This window comes from Atta colombica, unplaced genomic scaffold, assembly GCF_001594045.1.
Source record: "Atta colombica isolate Treedump-2 unplaced genomic scaffold, Acol1.0 scaffold78, whole genome shotgun sequence".
NCBI lineage: Eukaryota > Metazoa > Arthropoda > Insecta > Hymenoptera > Formicidae > Atta > Atta colombica.
The window spans coordinates 1,372,206-1,397,426 of record NW_017259570.1 but is presented as its reverse complement, the minus strand read 5'-3'; the positions used below and the strand labels follow the sequence as shown (position 1 = coordinate 1,397,426).

The 25,221-nt window shown below is 39.4% G+C and overlaps 2 protein-coding genes across 2 annotated transcripts in view; one reads left to right on the top strand and one right to left on the bottom strand.

The window, feature by feature from the left end:
- Nucleotides 1-610: 610 nt before the first annotated feature.
- Nucleotides 611-16,530, bottom strand: LOC108692653 (protein FAM214A). The gene is made up of 9 exons (XM_018201004.1): nucleotides 16,453-16,530; nucleotides 6,230-6,447; nucleotides 5,525-5,748; nucleotides 4,991-5,213; nucleotides 4,725-4,893; nucleotides 2,090-4,631; nucleotides 1,475-1,796; nucleotides 1,124-1,323; nucleotides 611-902 (listed from the first exon to the last, which is right to left on the bottom strand). Exons 2-9 carry the CDS (start codon nucleotides 6,443-6,445, stop codon nucleotides 734-736), a joined length of 4,065 nt encoding a protein of 1,354 aa, XP_018056493.1. The 5' UTR covers nucleotides 6,446-6,447; nucleotides 16,453-16,530; the 3' UTR covers nucleotides 611-733.
- Nucleotides 16,531-18,240: 1,710 nt separating this feature from the next.
- LOC108692617 (zinc finger protein Xfin-like) overlaps nucleotides 18,241-25,221 on the top strand; it is an 8,198-nt gene continuing 1,217 nt past the window's right edge. Inside the window, exons 1-6 of the mRNA XM_018200954.1 lie at nucleotides 18,241-18,306; nucleotides 22,558-22,902; nucleotides 23,166-23,312; nucleotides 23,881-24,041; nucleotides 24,367-24,654; nucleotides 24,851-25,091. Coding sequence (XP_018056443.1) covers nucleotides 22,558-22,902; nucleotides 23,166-23,312; nucleotides 23,881-24,041; nucleotides 24,367-24,654; nucleotides 24,851-25,091 — 1,182 coding nt within the window. The 5' untranslated portion in view covers nucleotides 18,241-18,306. The remainder of the gene's footprint in view (nucleotides 18,307-22,557; nucleotides 22,903-23,165; nucleotides 23,313-23,880; nucleotides 24,042-24,366; nucleotides 24,655-24,850; nucleotides 25,092-25,221) is intronic.

Below are 25,221 nucleotides of genomic sequence, written 5' to 3'. Positions count from 1 at the left end.
ATATATATATATATATCTCACTATTATATAATACAGAAACGAATTTAAAACGAAAAACTGCGTGAACTTATCCTATTGTATTTATATGCAGCATTCTACTGCAAGCACAAATTCACGGATCGAAATGAGACCAGGAGTGTAATCGCAATATTCTAGTCAATTTTACAAACTGTATCGAAACTGTCAATACGCAAAAGTTAATTCTATATCGAGCAAACGGCCCGAACTAATAATTTTATAAAAAAGAAAAAAAAAGAAATATATTGCGAATATAAATAATTCCAACATGAGCGGTTAAATTCATTCGTAATCTTTCGAATTTTTCTCATATTCTCGCGCTTTTTCGATTCTCAATCTCTCTTAACCCTTTGCAATCTAAAATAATTTATAAAAGAAATAATGTTCCGTAATAATTTTGAGAGCTACATTTTTATCATCGCAATATTATTATAATATTGATTAACACATAATAACTTATACTTATCCACAAGAGATACATAAGTTATTATATCAGTTATCAAGTCAGAGAAATTAATTAAATTAAATTACAACATATTCAGATTATTTTTCCCATTAGTTAAAAAAAAATTGTAATTATCTATATCGCAAAGGGTTAAAAGAACAAAAATTGATTTCTAATCTGATCTTATTCGTTTGTCGATCACAATTCGACTTGAAAGGGACTGGGCGGGCGGAACGATTGGCAGCAGCCCCATGGAAAATACCACGTGGCTCAGCACCTTGGCGAAAATTTTGGATTTGTAGGACCATGGATGTAACTCCTGAGTTCTTTCGGCGGTTCCGAGCCCAAGTCCGACGCCGTGTCCACATCTGATTTCCGACAGATGATCATACGTATGTCCGTATGCAGATAAATTCGACCTGATTTGCTGGACATAAATCTAGAAGAAAAATTTATACGTGCATCTGTTATTTCTCCCAGTCTATTTCTAGCACCAAAAGACTTCACAAAATGTTTCTTAAACATATATCAATTTTTTTAACTCTTTAAAATTTGTAATTGCCGTTTTACGTAACATATAATTTATACATCGGCCTGCAATGATCTGATTGCTTGTATAATTTATTTTTAAAACTATTTAAATATACAAATGAAACATACCTAAGGTGAACGAGGTAGCGTAGTGTTTTGTCCCGCAGTGTTCTTTGACGTAAAAAAGTATGAGATCGCGGCGGCATATCGGAAAGATCGTACAATACTACGAACATCTTAACGACTGTACCCAATGGATTTAGAAGAGTCACTTGAATGGTGCCACTTCTTGGTACCTGATAACCCTTTTTCTCAAGATTAATATGAGCCTATAAAATAATTACATGAATCATTATGAATATGAAAGAAAGATGGGAATCTATAATATCTCTTTATTGAATAATTATTCAGCCATTGGTAATTTGTATTGGTGAATTATCAAGATACACATTGCAATCGATTGTTTGAAATAATACGTACAAGGTATGGTGTGGAGACTTTATCGTTGTCACCGAGTGTATAGAAAAACACAGTGACTGGAAGTTTCTGATGTTTCGGACAGAAGGAACCACTGGCCCCGAGTTCCGCTGTGAAACCGTGAACCGTGGATACCGGTTCGAGTCTACCATTCAACGCCGATTCCTCGAAGCTGCCTAGAAGAGCATGACTCTGTGGCCGGTGGCGAGAGCTAGACCGTCTTTTGGGTGTCTCTTCGCCTTCACCAGCGATTTCTGCGTCACGATCAGTTTCTTCCAGTGAGACTGCACCCGGACTCGGCGGTGTATTTAATTCAAACAACGCGCTAAAAACGTAAAATGTCACTTTAGAGAAAAAAATTGTACCGATATCAACTTCAGAAGGCTTCAGTAAAAAGTATTGCACCCTAATCTTGGATATTTTCAATTACAATTACTTTCCATTTTATATATTATTATTACTAATGTAATAGTAACCAGACAAAAAATTTTTAAAAAGAAAATTTTGCACAAAATGTTGCACAAATAATTTTCCTAAATTAAATTCATAATTTTATAATATTAAATTATAATGCTATTCATTCATGCCGCTTAACCATATCGTTTTTCGATTACGTACTTTCTTTTAGAGGAGACGGAATTCAAACTGCTGTCGTAATCGAAACAACAGCTGCCTCTTCTCAACGGCGCTGGACTAGAGGTCAACGGCAAGCCAGTCCTGCTATGGAATACCATCGATGCCGCGTTTTCCAGGGATCTGCGGAATCTCTCCTGTTCGAGTGCAGACGGCACGTTCTTATCGACAGCCTCGTCGTCTCCTATCTCCGCGATATTATCATTGTAATTGTTGCTTCGTAGCTTGGAAGACGAATGTCCGCTTTGCGGAATAGTTGGAGTTATCAAATTACTCTTCTGAAGAGCAGCTATGTCCTTTGTAATCTCGTCCTGCTCTTTATTTTTAAAAGATTCTTCGAGTAGCCGCCTGTCACAATGATTCTGTTGGTTGTTTAGGCCCTCGGAATTGCATTCGCGATCATTATTATTTGTACTATGTATATTGCGTGGCTTTTGATGTGCGTTTTTTGTACTGAATATCGCAGCATCCTCTTTCTCCTCGGTAGTCTCCGGAAAATTAGTGAAATCGATTCGCCGTTTTGTCTTGCTGTACCTTGCACTATGTAGATTCGGTTGTTCGTTGTTATAGCGTAATGATGTAGTAAAGCGTTGCTTCAGCGTCGAATTCGGCGAGGTCTCCGATGAGGAGGAACTTTCGTCCGCTATCAAAGGAATTGTTTTATCCACTGTGTCTTTCTTGAATATCTGCCGAAACCGATGGAATCTTTTCAGCGGCAACGATTTCTCGTCATTGGACGAAATGGTTCTATGGTCCTGATCAAGCTTTTCAATGCTCGAAAAGTGAGAATCGTCGTCACTACTGTCATCGTCAATATTAGTCGTCGACCTCGGTCTGGTCCCGTTTGATGAAATATCTGACAGTTCCTTTCGGTCCTTACTGGTTCGCAGAATAGCTCCGAGCAACACGTCAGCTTTAGTGGAAACATTCCGTAAACGATTCACATCCTCGTTCGTATGTATTTTCGCTTTCGAATCCTCATTTAATTTGTTGGTACCTTCGGCAAGTTTTGAACGTGCAGATTGATAAACATTTTTATCGTAATAGACTCGGTCTAGAGGGCTTGAATGCTCTTTTGGTACCTGATGATTTATCTTTTTACACAACCCACGGCTGCAATCCTCGCAAGATTTAAGTGTACAAACTGGAACTGTTCCAGGATTTATCGAATTACTCTGAATTATCCCTTCTTCCCAACATTTTGTTGTAATTTTCTCTGTCACATCATCATTGATCCTTTCAGATCGCTCTCCGCGTTTTCTCACATTCTTAACAGTAGCTCTTCTACGTCCCGATGGTGTTCTCGCTCGCAATACAGCTAACACTTCATCGACCTCCCGTTGACTCAATTCAAGATTGCAATTCTTGAACTTGATCTCGTTTGTACCTTGCTGCCTGATTGAATGTTCCAACTTGCTTTCATTCTTCATTTTGTTGTTATCAACATAGTTCTTCGTTGCCGCAACACCCAAGACTCTTCCAGGTACTTTGCTGAACCAATCCAGAAACCCTCCTTCTTCTTTCTTTTCTTTCTCGTCTGACACCGATAGTTTCCACATTAATTGATTTAAGTCTGGCTTTCCAGTTTTTCTCTGATTACTCTTAATGATATTTTCTTCTTTATTAATCTCTAATGCATCTTGACCGGCCAGTACTTGCGCCTCCTCGATAATTTTATTTTTTGGATAACTTTGATGTACGATGCAAGCGGAATTATCTAATGTTTTTTGCATCCATTTATGCGTCGAAGGTCCCGGATTTGATTCATGGAAGGGATTGGGTTGAGCGTAGGGTTTGATTACAGCATGATTGGATGTAACAGCTGGCGGTTTGTAATTTTTTTCGGAATCATTAAAACGAGTCTCCTTCACATTGCGAAAACTTTGGAACTTACTATTCATATTGCTATTCTGCCAAGAGGAGACGAAGGACCAACTCGTGGGAGCGAAAGGACTAAGATTGTGTAATATCCCACTACTCTTTGTCGCGGATATGATATCCGAGGAGCTACTGGGCCCTCTTCCAAGATTAGAGTTCTTAACGGAATTGTTATAGCCTTCTTCGATCCGAGTGTTCTTTGAATTGGCAATCTCTGAAACTTCTGTATGCTTGTAATATTTCCCCAAATCATGTTCAAGATCCTCGATCTTTAGATGTACTTTGAAGCAACGTTCGAGATCCGAGTTTCGATTATTGTGAGTTTTCACCTCATTCTTATTTTCTACTTCTCTATTCTGGAGAATCCTCATGATGTTACGGTTGTTTATTAACTCGGCAGAATTCCTCAATAAGCTCGAGCTGGTGTTATCCTTTACCTCCTGCACATATTCTTGAACGGACGGTAACGGTGCTGGTTGCGAGTTCACACAAGGACTCTCCGCCGGACCACAAGGAAGCGATCGACGACGCTTTCGTTCGCCATTAGATCTAATAGTAGGCGATAGAGGGGATACGTCCTCTTCTTCACAACGACAGTCATGCTTGCCAGACTTATTACAAGTGGTTTGTAGTCTGTCGTCCACTAGAACTATTAAAAAAAAGTGACTTATATTTTTGTTCGAATAAATATTGTTAAGACAATTATGAATTTCCATACATCAATATATTTATAGTTTATTACCAGGTAAGACGAGACCCTCTGAATTTTGCGCGCTGCCAGATCCTATCGGGACACTCTTGGTGGGCGTTAACGCCCTCGCGATATCCTCTTCGTCTTTTTCTTTTTTTGGGTGTAACGAACACGTGAGTATGGGTACCTCTTCCATCCGCGGCAGTGCCCACATAGTCACCTAAAACAAAAATATGCCAATTATTACATTGATTTTAATCTTATCGATTTGTATTGTATTATATATATTTGTAACATAATCTTATAATGTTACGTACCTTGATGGAATTTCCATCACCATTACCAGCCAAAGGAAAGGTATGCTCCACTGACGTTTCTCGAAATTTACTGAGATTATCCTCATTGTGCGATACGATCCGGGTGGCTATGTAGCTCGGCTCTGCACCGTTGCTGCGCGACCACCACGCTGCAACCTGGCTAAAGTGTAATCGTGAACGCACTGCTTGGTATAATCCTTGAAAATTCATTGGTTCCTGACTCCTAAAAGCAACCGGATATATGATATTTAAAAAAATACTTTTAATAAATTTAGAAATATTACTAAAGCTTAGAGACTTGAAAAATCAAATTGAAGAAATAAAGATAATTCAATGACTAAATATTATTACATTAAAAATGATCTGATATCAAAATTAAAATATTCCGTCATCCTCGACATGTATAACTTTTTAGATTTATATTTAGGCTGATCAATTGACACTATTTATAATTCATATTTGCCTTTATTTCTTCAATTTTCTTTTGTAACTAGATTTATTTTGCAGCACAAAATGAAATAAAGCACGACTTACTTGCTCGGGACAACGCAGATACACCAGTATTCCAGTAACATTTCCGAAGCGCATTTTTGCCATGGTGAAATGGATAAGGACGGCACGGGATATACAGGATATTTGCAAGTGGACTTTGCCAAACCACACGGACAATCGCTGCACAAAAGCACCTCCACGCACAGGTACGATCCAGTAGCGAGGCGTTCTGTGATCTCCTGAATTAGTACTCGATATCGATTGCACTTGAAAAATTAAAGAAAAAAATGTAGGCAAAAAAGATAAATCGTCTTTATTGTGTATTATAGTCGATCATGTCATACTTTCTGAAAATATATTTTAACGTAATAAAATAAGTAATAAATATACAGTTTTTTTCGAAAATAATTTCCAAATTTTTTCTGATAAAGAAAGTTTTACAATTTGTATCTTTGCATTTATAATTTGTTCATTTTTTTATAGGCCTTAATTTTTATAACTATTATACGTTAACGATTATTTTTATTATTTAATCATTAAAAAGCATTAAGAAGTTTGCAACAAATACATATGTTATTTTCCTTTGTATAGCATTTGAATATTTTTAACAGTAAAAATTACAATTGTTCCATTTAATTGATAAACGAACGAATTTCTTCGACGGCTTTTATATTTCTCTGGCAAAGCTGCACTAAGTAGGTCGCCTAGGAACAACGGAGAGTAACGGGGACACCATATGTTACGTACCAGATAGTTGTTCTCCTCGCACACGTGGTCGTTTGGAACCGCCTGCATAGGCGGTGCGCAGTGTGGGCCCTCTTTGTAGCCACGCGGAGGGCCCTGAATTCTCCCTTCACACACAAGGACTCCAAGGGCTCGAAACACACTAAGAATACCACCCCGACCGCCAGCCCCATTCGGGCTGGAGGTGCCTCCTCCCGTCACCGCACCTAGGCAGTGCATGCCTGTAACGTAAGAAGCACCGATGTTGATTGTTAATCCGCGAAAGAAAGTCTCTATAAGTTATTCAATAGATACTCATACAGCACAGAATATCGCTACAACATGTAATGTTGCTGTAATGTTGCTGCAATGTTGCAGCAGTGTTGCTGCAATGTTGCAGCAGTGTTGCTGCAACTTTTGTGCAACTTAATTTGTGCTGTAGGGATATTGAATGCAATAAATTGAAAAAATAATAAAAAAAGGAATTTGAGAGATTAAAAATACACACAAATTTAATAAAAGTACAGATTAGGAATTTAGCGATAAAAGAATATAACATTTGTATACAATATATTGTATTTTTTTTTAAAGTGATTGGAGTCGTCTATATATTGTCACTTGCAACCAATTCCTCCACTGTTTTCTCCCAATTAGAGCCAATTAGGCTGAGTTAATTAAATCTCCTTTTTCTATCTATACTATTCAAGAATAACTTTTGTTCAAGCAGAATTTTAATTCGAACGTAGATGAATGAAGTATCCAAAACAAAAATTAAGCAATTTAAATCACACTAAAAAAAATATAGTCAATTTTAATAAATATTTAGTTGAATACTGCCAACTAAATATTTATTATAATAAAAATATAAAGATATATTTATTTGATACAAGTAATGTTAATTTGATTTAACAATCTTTTATTTTACTGAACAAATATTTATGTACTGTAAATATATATTTAGTTGGCAGTATTCAACTAAATATTTATTATAATAAAAATATAAAGATATATTTATTTGATACAAGTAATGTTAATTTGATTTAACAATCTTTTATTTTACTGAACAAATATTTATGTACTGTAAATAAATATTTAGTTGGCAGTATTAAACTGAATATTTATTAAAATTGACTATATTTTTTTCTTAGTGCAGAAAAAGATGACAATTCCTCTGACAAAAAATCCATTTCAGGTTGCACAAAAGAAGACTAACTAAAGGAATAGAAAATCGAATGATAAAAGTTACTCTTATTATAGTATTTATGTAACATCTGAAGAGAGGAGTATCATCCCGATGTTCATCAATATATTGAGATCATTTGTAATCAAAATGTGAAAAAAAGGAAAATGATAAATTGAAATGTCAAATAAGTGTGCCAGTAAAGTGTGAGCGACAATATAAAAAATGGCACTCTTACAAAATGGAGTATAAGCACAACAACCTCTATCGAATTTCCAAATGTTCTTGGAAGCTTATCGCCGAGCGATCGAGATCGCTTTCCGATCTCGAAGCACGCGTCGTGCGGGCCAACGTGCTCGAGACGGCTCGTAGGAGCCTTCTGGATTTTTGTCGTCCCTTTAAATTTGTTGTTGTGTCACGTCCGCAGGACTGGTTATAGCCACACTGCGCGTAGTGCACGTGATGAAAGAAAACAAGGTGCAGTTCGCGGCCTGCCGCGGCGGGTTATAGGTTTCCTGAATGGTTAGTACAATACTAGTAGGGCCAATGCGACTCGCATATCGCCGATTCACGAGTTTTGCTAACGATCGAGTGTAGACGTTTAACGCCTTTTTAAGCGACACGTTTAAATTACAGGAATAAAAACTACAAACTCAATGAGTTCGAATGCTGGCATATACGAGAAAACGAGACGAGATTTGTTGTTATTCTAAATCCATCTCCTTATTTTACGAGATTGGTAACTATAGTAAAAAGAAATAATATTGATTTCGATAATGTAACACGCTATTAAATGGACAGAAATCTTTTAATTTATGAGATAACGTAGTTGCGTAAATTACAAGTCGAATGACTCGTAGACGTCTCTTTAAGTAGTAGTGTCCTAAATATCACTATCTCGGTTTCGATTCATTATCGCAATAAGTGACGATTAAGTAATCAAGTTCATCAATAATTAATTATTAATTAATGTTTTCACATCGTTTTCTATCGGCAAGTAAGATAAGATATATTTCGTTGCAATAATATTTGGGAAAATGTATTAACGCACAATCAGATTTCATGTTTAGAAAAAAGTACAATGAGAAAAGAACAAAAAAGCACGAGAACGGAATAATTCCCCCCCTCCCCCTCCTCGAATTAATCTCTAGCTACGTTCCTGCGCAGTTAGCGTGTACACGAGAAATTGTTAACTGAAGCGACAGAAGCCGCCTTCGATTTTCGACGAGCCGCATGTTGTCGGGGAGGCGGACGAAAGGCAATGTCTCGAGCGGGTGAAAGAAAATTATTCAGCGTATCGTGAATGCACGCGATCGAACGGGTCGCGAGAGCGCTTAACGTCGCGTTACATAAACGGAAAGCTAACACACGAGCGGAAACTCGAGGTCTCTTAATATCCACTCTCGCTGCCCACGTTACGTCAGCGAAACACCAGCCAGTCGCTTGTCGTCCAGTTGTCTCGCCGTGATTTTTCGTCTTTTCAGTCTTATCGAATGAAAGATGACACACGTGGAACGTGTGTCAATTTTTTTCGATATATCCCAATCACATACTATAAAGTTCCCCATGAATAATCGAAAAGCTCACCTGGGAATTCGCTTGGAAACGAAATCCGAATATTTACATTTATTTCACAATTGGGAGAAAAACTTTAATTTGTTGATATATCATTCTCTAAATTCTTTGAAGTGGAATCGTTCTATAAAGAGTGAAAATTAAGTCTTGCAAAAAGAGTGAGATTTCACTCTTCAAAATGAGGTTCAATCTAATCCAAGAACAATAAGTTACGATAACATTATCAATAACATTGTTAAAATGACATTAAAATGAATTAGAAATGATTGAAAAATTACTTTTAGTGATCATTTTGGAATCATTTTGACATCATTTTGATATAATGACTTGTTGTTCTGCTTGGGTAAAGTTTTAGAGAGCATGTTGTACGTATTTAATGTTTGCGCAATGCAATAATGAATATGAATATCGATGAGGCACGTCGTATTAGTATAAATATGGTGAATAAAAACATTTCGCTATCTAATTTGCAAAAAGGCTTATCTCGGGAGTTAACGGTGAACAATGGACAGACGTGGGCGACACGACATCCACATCCGTTCCTGAGGACGGAGGAGGGAGACTTGATGGAGTAAGAGGGGGAGCGACGGCGTGTATCGATGGCGGCGTCAGCTGAGCGCACCGCTCACAGCTGGGCGCGAGCGACGCTGTCGCCGAACAGCTGATCGCATCGTCGCGCTGTCAGAACATGGCGAGCCAGCGCGTATTACGGATCGCCACGGCTACGACAAGCACATCCCGTCCATTTTCAGCTCGTACTGATCATGGGCCCATGCGATCTCAGGGCCGTACGGGCGACGATATACGTTTCACGTCAGTCGAGGAATTAATATATATCCATAGATGCTACGAGTTCAACCTCGTTTATGAGTCAGAAGTCTATATGAATCATTCGCGAGTTAGATCTTACTTCTGATTTAGGAAGCCTATGTAAATCTTCTCCGAAGACGATTATTCAGCTATGAGAAATGGAACTATGAGAAATGGAGGCTTGCCTTATAATATTTCGACTAAATTCTCCTTCGAATTGGGATACAACTATTAGATGCAGACATGACTAGAAAAAAAAAATGTAAAGGAAGGATACAAAAACATCATAAATGTAAGATTAATTCTTAAGACTTAACATCTGTTGATCGTGTTCTTATTTAAATTGAAACTAATTTTCTCCGTGTTTCTCAGAGGTAGGGATTATCCTTTGAACTATTACCTATTTTGAACGTGTAAGCGATGTTCACGCTTGCAGATGCGACTAACGAAGGCGTTAAAGGTTCTCTCAGCTTTATACGAAGACACGTCATACATAATCATCCTGTCATCTTCATTTATTTCTCCCTGGTCTGCCTGAATGAATAAAGGGTAAAATACAAAGTTTGAAAAAAAAAAATAGAAAACACGACAAAGAGATTTCTGTTGCAAATACGTTACGACGTGTATACGAAATTCCTTTCCGATTATTTGCTCGCAAAATTTATATTAATTTAATTTTTTCTTTCGATAGAAAAGAAACCAAGTGTGTTAGGTTTTGTTTGAAGTAACACGCGGCGTCTACGTCGATCTTGTCCGTTCTTCGACTGGCAAAGGAACGCTTTCAAGACTGCCCAGAAATAAACTCGCTCTTCCGGTAGGTTTGTCGGCATTTACGATGGCGAAACACAGCACTATCGACAAGAATATCGTGCGTATTCGCGGCGTGCACATTTAACCCTTGAAGATATAAAAAAAACTTTGTCATTATCGCGTTTCCTAAGTTTTGATCTTCGATATCATATTACAAGAGGAGAACGTTGAAAAATTTTTCAAACAGTTTCAACAAAATTTTTCAGATCAAATATTTGGATTTGTAATGACTCGATATTTTCAAGATCAAATGTTTTTATGAAGTAATACGCGAAAGAAGATCTCTATGTAAGAAAAATGTATTAATCGCCGTTGGCTTGACCTTTAGCTTTAATATCTACGCATGCGGTAGTCAATTAATCGTATTTGTTCACAGCTGCGTTCTACAGCCAGTTTCCTGCTTACGGAATTCAAGTAAAATCGATGTCTTTCAGCTAGGTCACCTAAAAAAAAATCCAGAGCGCCTATCTACCGGGCGTTCTGCATTTTACGAGCACACGAGAGCTCGAAACTAGGTCGACTGGCCCAAGTAAGGGAGCATAGTTTCCGGACGAACCTATGTCCCGATTGTCAGAAAGACAAATCTTCAGTGATAACAGTAATTCAGTGATGATAGTAATTTTTCTTGAAACCTGCAAGGTTTTAGAACTCCAAATGAAATTTCCAATTCTCTTGAGGATTACTGAGGATAATGTTATTATCGCATGAAAACTGAGACGATTGTAAAAATTGAATAAAATACAAAACTCGTTTGCGAAAGATCTAAAATATTCAGAAATATTCAGGCCAATATAAGATTACCAAAGCCAAATGAAGATTTATATTGGCTCGAGCTTTATTTAGTAAAAAATTACAGCGATATACGGCATCCATAATATAAATATGTAAGTAAATATGTAAGTGACGTGTTGAATTTGAACGCGAAACTTGAAGTAGACATTGTTGATTTCGACTGTTTAGCAATGCAGTGACTTAATAAAAACAAAACACTAGTGCACTGGTGAAAGCGAGTTTCAATGGTTCGGGGGAGAGAAAGGAATCATTGATCTGATTCGTAAGAGCAGCTAGATGGTATATTTATAAGACAATTCACCTTCCGTGAAACATTGCTTTTTATACAAAATCAGCTGTATTAAACATAAATTTTACATTAACGAGTAGATACACAACAAGAAGATACATAGATTTTATTCTGCATTTACTTCTATCTTAAGCTTTACGTCACGTATACTAAAAAGATTAAACATTCCTTCTTTGTGTTTCAGTTCCTATCTTTCCTAATTAAGCTCGCGGATGTGGAGAACATCTTCGGCTTCAAATAAAGGTTTCTGCTTGTGAAGGCAGGGCAAACTGAGACCGGGGAAGGTAACGAGGTCAACTGGTGGGAAGCAGTGGGTGCAGATCTAGGTTACCTGTATATTATGCAACCAACACTACTGTAATTTCATGATTGCGCGTGGTAACACATGCCTACGTGCGCAGAGTGCGCAGCACGACTACGAAAGTAATTGTATGCATTTCGATGATGCGACGATTATATTATATATTCGACAACAGAAATATTCACATCGTCTTAAATCAATCTTTTGCAAAAAGCTCTCCGGCGATCTCTTACTACTTATCGGAGTCATGAAATGTACTGCAGAATTACAAAGGAGAACGGTAATGATCTATAGTTGAATTATCTAATCTGCAAAGTCCTAGAATTGATCGATGTTCTCTCGACAGCGTCAATTCGATTGCTCCTTAGTAACAACGCCAGAAGCAAACAATCATATCTCTTCAATATTTCACATTGCACAGCATCTCTTTCTCTCTTTACACAGTTAAATTTTATATTTGAAATCTATCAACGTTCTTCTTCGTTCTTTCTGTAATTTCGCTTGCCAGGCAAAGACTTCCGCATTTGCACTCGGCACAATTATTCGACAATTACAAATGCTCCGATATGTTTTCATGAAAATTTGAAGTTGCCAAGTGGTCCATAGTGAAAGCAATAACATCGCGAAAGGAGGCCAGTGTTTTTGAGGGAGTGCTTTTGGAATATCTAATACGTGTATATTTCTGTTCGCTTCCGCGCGCCTCCTGATATCGCGGGCCTTACGTAATGTGTAAAAGACAGAAGACAAGAGAGAGACCGTTTCCTAGCGCGTGCAGTCTTGTCGAGGGACGACGACAACGACGTGACGGTGCAACGCGCTGCACCTTCAGGCCGCGGATCGCCTATAAGCGAACCTCGTATTTATAGGTACTCGCTATCAAGGCCGATTCGCAATTTTAACTCACGTGGACACGCGCGAGACCTCGCGTGACGCTTTTTTTTCTTCAATGCCCTGAGAACCAACCATTACTTTTATCGACGCTTCAGAAAGGCTTTCCTTTCAGAAGCAGAAAGTGGTACGCCTTATCTATAGTAAGAATATCTGTCGCGTTTATACATTCAGCGGAATACATCAAAGTAGAATAACGTTAATTGAGCAAAAAGACGCGTCGACCATCAATCAGAATTTACAAACGAAATCAGTAGCGCTAGTCGAAGCTGTATTCACATCCATATATTTATACATTGGAAAAAATATACTGAGTTTTAATAATTTATTTGAATAATGTCAATTAAATATTTATTAAATATAAAAATATATCTATCTATTTGTACAAGAACCAATAATTTGATTTAATTATTATTTCTTTTAAATATTTAAATAGTGTAAGTAAACGTTTAGTTGATATTATTTAAATATTTATTAAAATTACAGAGTTGTCACAAATTCCTAAAATTATATAACTTTTCCCCGATTTCCAGATAAAATTTTCATGATTTTTCTTGATGCTTTCAATAATATTTAAAAATTTTTTGTATTTTTATTCTGACTTAAAAACCGTCTAATACTTTACTAAGTGTAACAATTTAACATAACAATGTTAATTACTATTAATATTGTTAATATTGCTTGCATTTAATTATTAAATTAGTAATCCAAAATTGCGTAAGTGTAATGTACGCATATTAAACTTCTCTAAAGCCAAGAATTTAATTATCAGAAAATTTTGCAAAAATCTCTGAACTTTTTCCTAATTTCTCTGATTTTCAGTTTTGTGACAACCTTGATTTAGTATACTTTTTTCTCAATGTACAGCTATACAGTTATAAAGCTATAAAATTGCTGGTGATACATTATTCACGCATAACTTTGCACTCCACGCAGAGACGTGTGTGAATTTTCAAATGTTTACATAAGTCATCTGATATCTCTCGAATACACAAAGCAAGTTAATAATTCGATATACGTAAATTTATTTTTTATAGCTGAGGACAATCCAGACTTAAAAATGGCAAGATATAACGGATCTCATCTTGCGCTCGATTCTGCCGAATCCTCTTCTCCCTTTCGTGAGGCCGACACTCCACCTTGGGTGAAGAACGATCGGGAGAAGCCGAACAGACCGTGCACCGCGAGCGTCACCTTGAATTTTTTTTTTGGGTAGACATCCAAAACAGCTGGGTTCAACGAACGGCTGAGACGACGCCCCCGTTGTTTTGACACGGTTCGCTCCGGGAGAGAGAAAAAGATGCACATTTCTCCTCGACTGCGTAGCCATAAAAGCTCAAGAAGCATAAACGCACTCGGCTGGACTTCGCAGCGAGCTCCCGAATTGCAATTTATTTATTTATATATCAAACAGCTCAGTAAACGATTGCAATTTGAACTTTTTCCATTTGGCTATAGCATGTCGAAAACAAAGAGATCAATTGATGTATACGTTTAAAAATTCTAACTTAAAATCGTAATATTTTATTCTCTTACATAAATAAATATTAAGAAGGTATCGTTGATTTATAACACGAATAAATAAAGCAGACTTTTTCCTACAGTCGATTACAATATACATACTATTAAATGTATAATAAAATCAAATTGTATCTAATTGGAGTTATTATTCTTACAGGTTGTCATAATGCCTCTTTACTCAATATATTATTAATTATTAATTGAAAAATGGAATTAAATAGTGAAGTCAAACAATAGATTTAAACAATTTAACTGAAGAAATCTATTAATTTTACTTAGATTTAGTTATTATTTACTAAGAACGTACATCAAGATAAATACTATTTATTTTGAAAACAGCAATTTGAACAAAGAAATGGATTGATTAGACATAGTTTTTTTTTTTAACTACACATTTAGTATTAGAATAATACATTTTAACACACATGGAAATAATATGTCATATGTTTAACTCGAGAGGAATTGGTTTAAATTAGATCCTTTAATATTTAACATACTTTAATATTTAACATACTTCGTAAAATATCATCTCGAATATACGTTAATTTTATCAAAACGCAATTCTTTATCAAAAAGTAATTCGATTTCAGTCGACCAAAATAAAATCGCCGATGAATTATTATTAATCAAATTGTATTTAGAATAAATTTATTTCTCTGAATACTTGTTTAATCAAATCTTGTTTTTCAAATAATTCCTTCAATCTACGTAAACGATATGTAAAATTTAAAACACCCGAGAAGAGGAACAGGTTTACGTTAATTAATTTTCAAGTGTCAACAAACAAAATCAACTTGAAACACTTACAAAATTTATTCTAGATACCAATTATTCTTTTTACATCGAGAAGCATACAAGAGCCGTTTGGAAAATTCTATTAAGGACAAAGGGGAAGTAACGAACAAAGCTCTGTTTGAGCATCGATATACAAATGTTCTAATTTTTCAAAAGCCTCTACTAAATTCAATTCTGAACGAAATACAAAAAAGAATCAAGGTATAAGTATTGGAGCTGTTGACGCAAGTACGTTTCATATTCTTCTCACGCTAGAAAAGTATTATCGTAAGGGTGGAAGGGTTAAAATATACTCTCTCTCTCTCTCTCTCTCTCTCTCTCTCTCTCTCTCTCTCTCTCTCTCTCTCTGCCTCTCTCGTTCATTTCTCTATTCGTCATATGAAATCCAGTAGAGAAACCAAAGCCGGAGGAGGGCACTGCCGAGGGGACAAATAACAATCAGCCGTCAGGCTAGAACGACGAGCGGACAAAGGTACCCCCCCACCTAACTGTCACGAACAGCTGGAACACGACGCTGTGGTATGTCTGGAAATGTTCAAGAAACTCAACGCTACGTCTGTATTTGTTGCGAGAAATACATGATTATTTTTTTCTTTGCAACAACTAATAAATCAAGATAATAAAGGCTTTAGAAAAGATCAGAAAGAAATGGAATTCGAAGAGAAAGTCTTTTGTGTAGATTATCTCACTCTCTCGGAGTTTTTAAAACTCCTCGGAGAGAATGAAGAAAAAAAAGACACGCTTTGAATTTGAAAGAGTTTAAGAGTGTCGTTGGACAAATCTCCCTGAGTCGAATGACGAAATCGCACGGGAAGTGACGCAAGGGAGAAGGAGCGTGTTGATTGGCATAAATTCCACGAACGATACGTCGATTAGTGTGCCTGTAATGGAACGTCTCAGCCTTGATCGAGGCACTCGCACGTCAAAGTTCTTTGTGTCAATCTCACGTCACGAATACGGCTTCTCGGGGCGATACAGCTGCGTTAAACGCGATCGAATCCGAGGGTAATCGACGACGATTTCGCGAGGAAACGCTTTCTCTTAGGAGAGCGCCCTCGCTCGTGTCGTGGAATGGGGACGAATGGGTGAAACAACGAGCGCGCTGTCACACGTACACGCGCGAGAGGGAGAAAGAGAGAGAGAGAGAGAGAGAGAGAGAGAGAGAGAGAGAGAACAGATGGGAGAATCGCACAAGCACGGCGACGTCGACAATGACAACGATAACGAAGACAACAAAGGCAATGACGATGACAATGACAAAGAAAAAATTTGTTCAAGCTCGTTACCAATTCGTAGCGCTCACGCGAGTCTGCTCACGATCCCACCGACGAGCCTGGAGTCGTTCCCGTGGGTCAAATGATCCCGTCGACAGGCCCCATGGCAGCCGACCGTCGACGCAGCGTCGCGTGGATGATGACAACAATGACAGCCGATCTCTTTCTTCTCCACGCGGAGAGACGCGCTACTCAACTCGACTGTCGCGACAATCGCTGCGAGCTGCGACACGTGAAAGACACGCCAGACGAGAAAACGTTCGACTCAGAAACACACGGAGCGGCCGAGTCGGAACTGAGGTAGGGGAAGAACAGAGAACGCGGCCGTCAGCCGTTGACTGGCGCAAGCGACCCGCTCGATGGTCTGTTGCCAACTGGCTTGGCTTGACCCCGCGAGTTGCGACTGCGAGACTAGACGCGCAGAGACCCCGTCGTCAGCGGCGTCAGCGACGTGCAGTATCGCCTATCGGTTGCCGTTGCGCCGTGGATGCGCGACTGATCTGATAGTTGCCAACCTATCAGCTATCGGCGGCGCTCCACAGCGATTTGGAATCTGCGTCATCCGCGTGTCGCTCTGTTACCGCTTTCTCTTCGTAGACAGGATTTCAGTTCGACGTGGACGGATCATCCGAGACGCGCACGTGAAAACGAACAAATCCATACGTGATTGCACGACGAATATTCTCCGTTAGAATTACAGCGCATAGGGAATAAAACCAAGTACCATCAGCTGATACAACTTTGGCAACCGGAATTGTTTCAAATGAAAAGATTGTGGGAAGGAGTAAACGCGAGCCAGCTGGGCTACATCCGAAAGGGACAGACGAAAGGAAGGGGGAGCTCGCAGTCGGAACTGACCTGGACAATCGATTGCAGTGTCCACTAGTTTCGATGTTGTATTATTAAATTTCTCGTTACATAATTATTCAGATTTCATTGTAATGTAACGTGCATACCATTAAAAACTCTATGTTAAATACCTTCTACCCAATTTGTCATCTAACCTAACTTAATCTATCTATCGATAATGCGCCTCGTAAGAAATAATTAATAACTATTAAATCAAATTCGCATCACTTCTTTGTTTTAATTTGAGATAAGAATAATTAAGTATCATATTTGTTAAGTATCATGTTCGAAGGATCAATGATAATTAGATATTTGCAATCGATGGAGTACGTGATCCTTAAATAAGTTACATTATAACGTAATCTTACAAAATAAGATCATCATTGACAAAGATTTGAAGATAAAAAAAAAACAAGGAAAATCCAGATAAAGTCGAAATGGAAATTCGAAATTATGTAGAAACTACACAGAAATGTCATGACTTAACCTTATTTGGGTCATCACGTTGACCGTCACGCCACGCCGTGGCTGGTTTTTGGAACTACTCGGCTGAACGATGATTGGCCGAACCGGGCGGCCATCGCAGCGCCGCGGATGCGCGCGCTGCGCTGGACTACGTTTAATTTCTGACGTATTTATCGGCTGCGTGGGAACCGCGGAGAAAAATTGAGGGAAAAGGATGATGCGTCGCATGGCGGGACGCGTGCGACAGGCGCGTCGGCCGCGCACGGCGATTTTGTCCGCATTTCTCCAGCGAGCGTTCTCCGCGTTCGCGGAAACGCAGCGCGAGCCGCGAGAAGCGGCGGCGCGGCCTCCCGTCGCGGCGCCCCGCGGATTTTTCCTGGACCCGCGCGCGAGATTTTATTCTGCGCATGGAAAGCAATTTTGCCCAATCATAAATAGGGCTATTGTGGGGGGATGGTTGTATGCCCGTGGCGCATTTCATACATCCGAGTGTAATGGTAACCAGATAGAAAGGCGCCGCGCGCGGGGACCATCGGCCGGCGTTAACACCCGGTAAATACCAAAAATTCAAGTCGTACATCGTGGAAACGGGGGTATTCGCGTCACGCGAAAAATCTTGACGATTGCACGCGGTCATCCGCATCTGAAAGTCCTGTCCTTGGTCTCCACATTAACGGATATTCACATTCCCGCCTTCTCTCCTTATTGCCGTCTCCGCAATCTCTCGTCTCTCTCTCTCTTTATCTTTCTCTCTCTCTCTCTTTCTCTCTCTCTCTCTCTCTCTCTCTCTCTTTCGTCCCCCGTAGAGAATTACCCTTTTTTTCTTTCTCTTTCACGCGGCGTGACGTGCCGAACGTGACGAGTGTCGACTGTGTGTCGACAGTGCACCAGTGGTGTATGCGAGTGTGAGACACGGCTCCCCGACCTTACGCCACGTCGCGTAGCCGCTGAGATTTGCGAATAGTCGTGTCTGTGCGTGTGCGTGCATGCGACGCGCGAGCGCGCGCGCGCGCGCGCGCTCGCTCGCTCGGCCAAGTGATCTGTGACGTCAGTGGTCCGATCGGTTGTCACCTGTCAAGCCGATGCCGACGTGTCTCTCCTCCCTCACCCTGCTACCTCCAGTACTCTCTCGCTCTTCCCTTTTCTCTCCCTTCCTTCATCCTCCTATCCCCCTCTTGCTCTTTCTCCGACTATCTCTGTCACCACCCCCCGATGCACCACCACCCGCGGATGCAATCCGATCCGCGCTGTTCCCTCCCTCTTCCATCCTCGCGCAGAGTAGAGTCCCCTCTCGATTTAACCCACGCGATCGCCCTCCTCCTCCTCCTTCTCTTCCTCCTCTCCTAACTTCTCTCTTCACCCTTTCCCTCGCAGGGATTTTCTCCCTTCTTCCGCACCCACCCTCGTTCGTTTCCTCCTCCTCATTGTACCAGCTTCCATCCTCTCAACCCTCTCTCGTTTCATCTCTTTTCCGCGGCTATCCCAATGGCGTGATCTCAGCCCTTTTTTTCGCGGTCGGTTTCGGATTCCTCAATGCAGGAGTCACGTCACACTCGACGAGTACCATTTCTCGTCGCTTAGTCGAACGATAGTTTTAAGCAGAAGCAATTAAGGGATGGGGTAAAATTTCTAGCGCAATTCCGCACGTGGTTGAGATTTTTCGATTTTTCCTGTCCCACGCTGGCTACGCCACTGATCGGAATCGCGCGTATCTATCCCTTTTCTCTTTCTCTTTCTCTCTCTCTTTCTCTTTTCACGAGTTCCCTTGCGATTCTCTCCCGCTTCCCCTTTCCACCCTTCCCAGCAGCAGCAGCAGCAGCAGCTTATTCACCCTGGTCGCCTCTCTGCCGGCCCGAAAACCGAAGCCGAGGCTTCGAAGCTCGAGCGCGACCACCACTACCACCACCATCACTACTACCACCACCAACAACAACGGCAGCAGCAGCACCATCAGCATCAGCATCAACATCAGCCGTACCAGCAGCAGCAGCACCACCGGCACCGGCAACCCCACCCCTCCCATTCACCATTCGCCCATCCACCCCTCGATATAACCCCGCTCCATCCGCCGCGACGACCGCAGACACAAAAACAATAACAAATCGATTCGCGGCAACGATGAGGACGGGAAGGAGGGCGGAAGGGGTCAGCGCGAGGGGTAGGACGAATGCTGAGGCCCCCGGCACGATGCAAGGGAGAGGGCACGCGCGTGCGAGAGAGAGAAAGAGAGAAAGGGCGAAGCCGCCGTGGGGGGTGGGGTGACGAGGAGGAACCGTCCTGTCCTCCCCTCGGCGGTACTCCTCCTCCTCCTACCCCGTCCCCCTATATCTCTTTCCCTCTTTCTGGATATTGTATAGAGAACGTTATGCTAAAGTATGCATGCACGAGGGTCGGTCCAATGGTCAGGAATCTCGCGAGTTCGTTCGCTCTACAGCGGCACGTATCCGGACCCGGTTTACGGGGTTTCTTCTCGTCTCCGTACTCGCGAATTTCGTCGTCACATCCTTTTTCGCGTTATCGTTATCCCCATCGTCATCGTCATCTCATCGTCTTCGTCTTCGTCTTTTACATCGTCAACGTAATCGTCATGAGTGTAGCGTGGGAGGCGATGCTGAGCCGCTACGAGCGTGAACTTTCATCATTCGATCGGTAAGGTGGAGATCGGCCCGGTCTTGCGGCGACGAGAGGGAGCACTAACGGGGGATGATTCCAGCGTAATGACGATCGGCCCGAATTGTTGCGGTAGGCCACCATAGGGGCGCCCCTCCTATCCAAGAGAAGGGGGAACCTCCTTGCGATTTTCGCACGACCGTCCTCCTCTTTTGTGAGACGTGATCTTTTTTGCCAATCTGTTACGTCTTACGGCATCACGGCACTTGAGACTCATTTCAGCTTTCACCTTCACCTTCTTCTCCATTTTTTGAATGACTGAAAAATTATATTAACGGATCAGAGTCATCTACTTTATTACTGCATTTTCGAGATGCTATATTATGTACATGTAAAAAGATTTTAATGTGGAGAAAATTAATTTATGAACAATACAAAAGTCGCTCACAAGATAGATAGGGATTGAGGATAGAATGGACGGAGTCGATTTCCTGTCAGAATTTATTATTTTGATCATATTTAATATTTTGATCTGATCTAAAGGGATCTAGATGGTTCTAATCACTAAATTTCTGGTGAACACACGTGATGTCTAGGACTAGATGTCTTCGTTTGCCTAATTCGAAATTGAAGGGAGACGAAATATCGTAAAAGAGTTTCCTATTTCGTAACATCAGATACTTCGATACTTCAGATACTCCTTTTACGTGAAATCTTCCTTCTTCCAACCGATATATAAGAGCTTTATCTTTGCCCTCGTTTTATCAAGATAGACAGAGCTTTTGACAATTATGAATAAAATGATCCACGAAGAAGATATAAATCGCTGAAGAACATATAAATCCGTGAGTTTCATATTTGAAGAAATAGAGATGAAACAGTTATTTGAGTTATTTTCTGACGATTTGAGTGGAATGGATCCACATGGAAACAACTTTGCGAAAATGTAATTATAGCATCTCAATCGCGACACAAAGAACGATATGAAATATTTTAGAACGAGAAGAGCCGATACAGAACATTCCGACTCGCGTTCAAAGATCATTTTTGGAAGGGTGCTAAGAAAGGGAAATTGAGTTTCTTGAGAAGGAAGAGAATTTAGAAAGATAATCTTTCGCATGACACTTTTCTCTCGCATCGTTATCTCCATTTTCGAGCACGCTTCGAAACGTTTGACCTCGTAACTCGAGATCGAATTACTGCCAATACTCTATTGCCCAACTCCTCTTGACGTATTTCTTGATGTATCCTTTACGGTGATACTCGACAGAATAATTAAAAAATACGAAAAACACATTTATTATTTAAAGAAATCACTTGATTTAAAGAGATCACTTGACAAAGTGATCATCATACATTATTTGCAAATAGGCTTAATTGATGCACATTGATTTGTACACGTTTAAACATTTCTTAACGATTTAATTAAATGCACGCATTTGATAAAAAGCATTAGATATAAATAAAATGATTTTATATATAAGTAACAAATACTCGGCTCGCTTGAAAATTGCACGTAAGTATTGATTCGAGGGCCACCACTAATCTCTCTCTCTCTTCTCGCTCCCTACCCTTCACCCTTTTTATACCGTGCAATCCATACAAACATAATGAGTACTCGAGCACCATTTCCAAGTGATTCAATCTTTATTAGGTTCAGGATATATTTCTAATTTTATATTCGAATCGTCTGCACGTGATAGCTGATATTACCGATTTCATAAATATACCAAGTACTAGGGAAAAAATTGAAGACTTAGATATCAGATTTATATTTTCTATAACAGATTATATATATCTAAAAAACTGAACCTCAAAAGATGAATTTATTTCATTTTAATCACAAACTCTCGATGTAGCAGTTAATTTTGTCGAAAAGATATACATTTATACAATGTATAGTGAATAAAAATAGTATTTGCACATCTCATCTTTTTTGGGAGTTATTCTATCCGAAAAAAAATATATTACTTTTATCATAAAGCATGTTTTTTTATGTGCGTATTAGCTAAAGCAACTTTATATAGTAACATTCTTTTTCATATCGTCATATTATCTCAATTCTCAAAGCAATGTATGTACGTGTTTGTGTGCGAATACTTTTTTTACTCACTGCAATCGGATTTAGATGCAATTTTCCGTTGAACCGATTTCGTGGATCCCATCAACGAATGATCGTAACGCACATTCTAGATGGAATATGGGATCTGGAGTCTTCACGTCGCGGGTGAACTTTGGGGTGACCCGCGTCTCGCCCGAAGGCATCCGATTCTGCCTTCCGGCGCGACGCAGATCCTGCCAAGGGCCGCGTTCGCCCTGAGCGCACTGCACCGGCCCGACATGCTGCCACTGCCGTTAACGGCGGCGGGGCCACCTTACGTCCCGATGGAACTGGTCACGAAACCAGCCTCGGTCGCGTCCACCAATGCCGAAGACGCTGAGGATGGGGAGAAGAGTACGAACGGCGAAGATGAAGATCCTCAGCAGCGCGACGACAACGAAGGTAACATCGAAAAGGCTGATCAAAACGAAAATCAGGTAAGACCATCTCATTATTGTATAACACAATATTAAATTGATATCTCTTAAATAGCTAATAATCTTTAAATTAATTTTTTTTTTATCTCTACTGGACAAAAAAAGAAGTATTATGTAATATAAAAATAATTTATAATTTCAAAATATTGATAAATGATTTTGAACTATTGTAAAATCTCTTGTCAAAGTATAGAGATATAACTTAAAACTTTTAATTATAAATACAAACACAGGGTATCTTATGTTTTACATATATCAATCAGACTTGTGTGCCAAACGAAAATAATGACAACGAAGATGTCGGTGACGAGAGCGATACTGGTAGCACGAACAGTTCACATCAATCGGCAAACAACAATCTATCAATCACAAAGCTTCCTGATCCGATGTCATGCCTGGCCCTCGATAAGGTCGGTTTGTGTTATATATTTTTCGATGAATTTAATTACTTGGCACGTACCTGAAACTGGTTCATTGATGATTTTTTAACATAATATAATTATACACGGATTTTTTAGTTGATATTGTATTAATATTCTATCTATTAATATTTTATCATTAATCAACTACAATAAAATCAATAAACGAACAATCATATTTTTCTTTTTTTTTTTTCTCTTTATTTGAAGCCGAACATTTTTATACTTATTATAACACAGTTAACTTTATAACGTGGCCTCTTAAGTATTTTTAAATTATTCGATTGACAAAATGTGTAATTCGATTTTTTATACTTAATTATTAATTCGAATTAATCTCATAGTTTTATGGTGTAGTCCAATCGATTTTATTTTTACATTGTAAAAATGTCTGAAGACAACTAATTGTAAGTCAATCGTCTGATTGTTATACTATTAACTTTAATTAAATTGATATGTCGTTTATTAGCTTCATATGTATAGTTTATTGATTTTATTTTTTAATTGCTTAAGTTTACACGAACTTTATTTAATTTTTATTTTACCATTAATATTATAGGAAGGAACGGTGACACCTGTTTTGAACGGTTGGGTACTGGGTGCTTACACAGCGATGCTGGGTAGACTATCTGCCGCCACTGCAGCTTTAGAAGCAACGGAAGTTCCCAATATTCCTTCCGACAGTGATTCCGAGAGCGAGCATTCATCCTACACTGAAAAGTACGTAGAATTTAGCACATCAAGCCATAATTATAATACTTTGTCTTTCTTAAAGACCATTTTCTTTAAGAAAGAAACAACTTAAAATTCATAAAATTTACTATAGATATTAAGATTACGACATTGATTACATTTACACGGTTTCTTTAATCGAGTTTAATAATATCCGTAATTATAAAATTGGCCAATCACAGTTATTTTATTCTTCCGAAGAACAGCTATGATTATAATTAAACCCGATTAAACGTAATAGAAATCATTGTGGGACATTATCAGGCATTGTCATCATTATTGTGTCAATGTTGACAATATTACGTGGTTTAAGATCGAGAGGTAGCAGTCCAAACGTAAACAGCATTCATCGTGGCTACTCGTGCGGCTCCTGCGACGTGGTGGCACCGACGAGACCGGCTCTAAGGAAACACATAGCTGATTGCCATCCCGCTCTGTCCGGCACGGAGACCGGGGAAACCAAGAGGTGTCCGTCCACGGGTTGTGACTTCACGACGACTAGTAGGTGCGAGATGGAAACCCACGTAGCGGCACATGTAGCTCAAGGAATGACGCCTACGGGGAAGAAACGTTCGCTGGCCTTGCAACGCGTCAGGTATAGGTACTCGAACAATTTTATATAACTAATTATATCTAATTATATCTGTGTTCTATCAAAAATAAAGATTCCTCAAATCTTTTATTTTTTTTTTTTATAAAAACTTTTATCAGGTAATAAATGGAATAAAAAAGGAAAATATTTCTTTTTTTTTTTATTGTCACGTTTTTTGTCAGCTATTGTTTCGGAATGTTCTCAGGTACGAGAGGGAGGAATATCGGTGCTCACTGTGCTCGTATGCATGCACGATCGAGAAGGCATTTCAAAGACATTTACGAGCGCACGCGAGAGGCTCCGCGCCGGAGACTAGGGTGAGCTGCGCCGTTTGCGGTGCCGACCGATCATCCGAGGTTGATCTCAGTAGACACATGCGAAGGCATCGCGATGATCGATATTTCTGCTGCGATATTTGCATCTTCCGCACGGTGCAATTGAAGAAGGTATTTTTGAAAGATTTGTTTTTATCATAAAGATCTCGATTGTACATATCTCTCTTCTCTAAAACTTTTAGAATGAATCTCACTCTTATACTCGTATTCATAGTCGGGCCTTATGTTTAAGGCTTTTTTT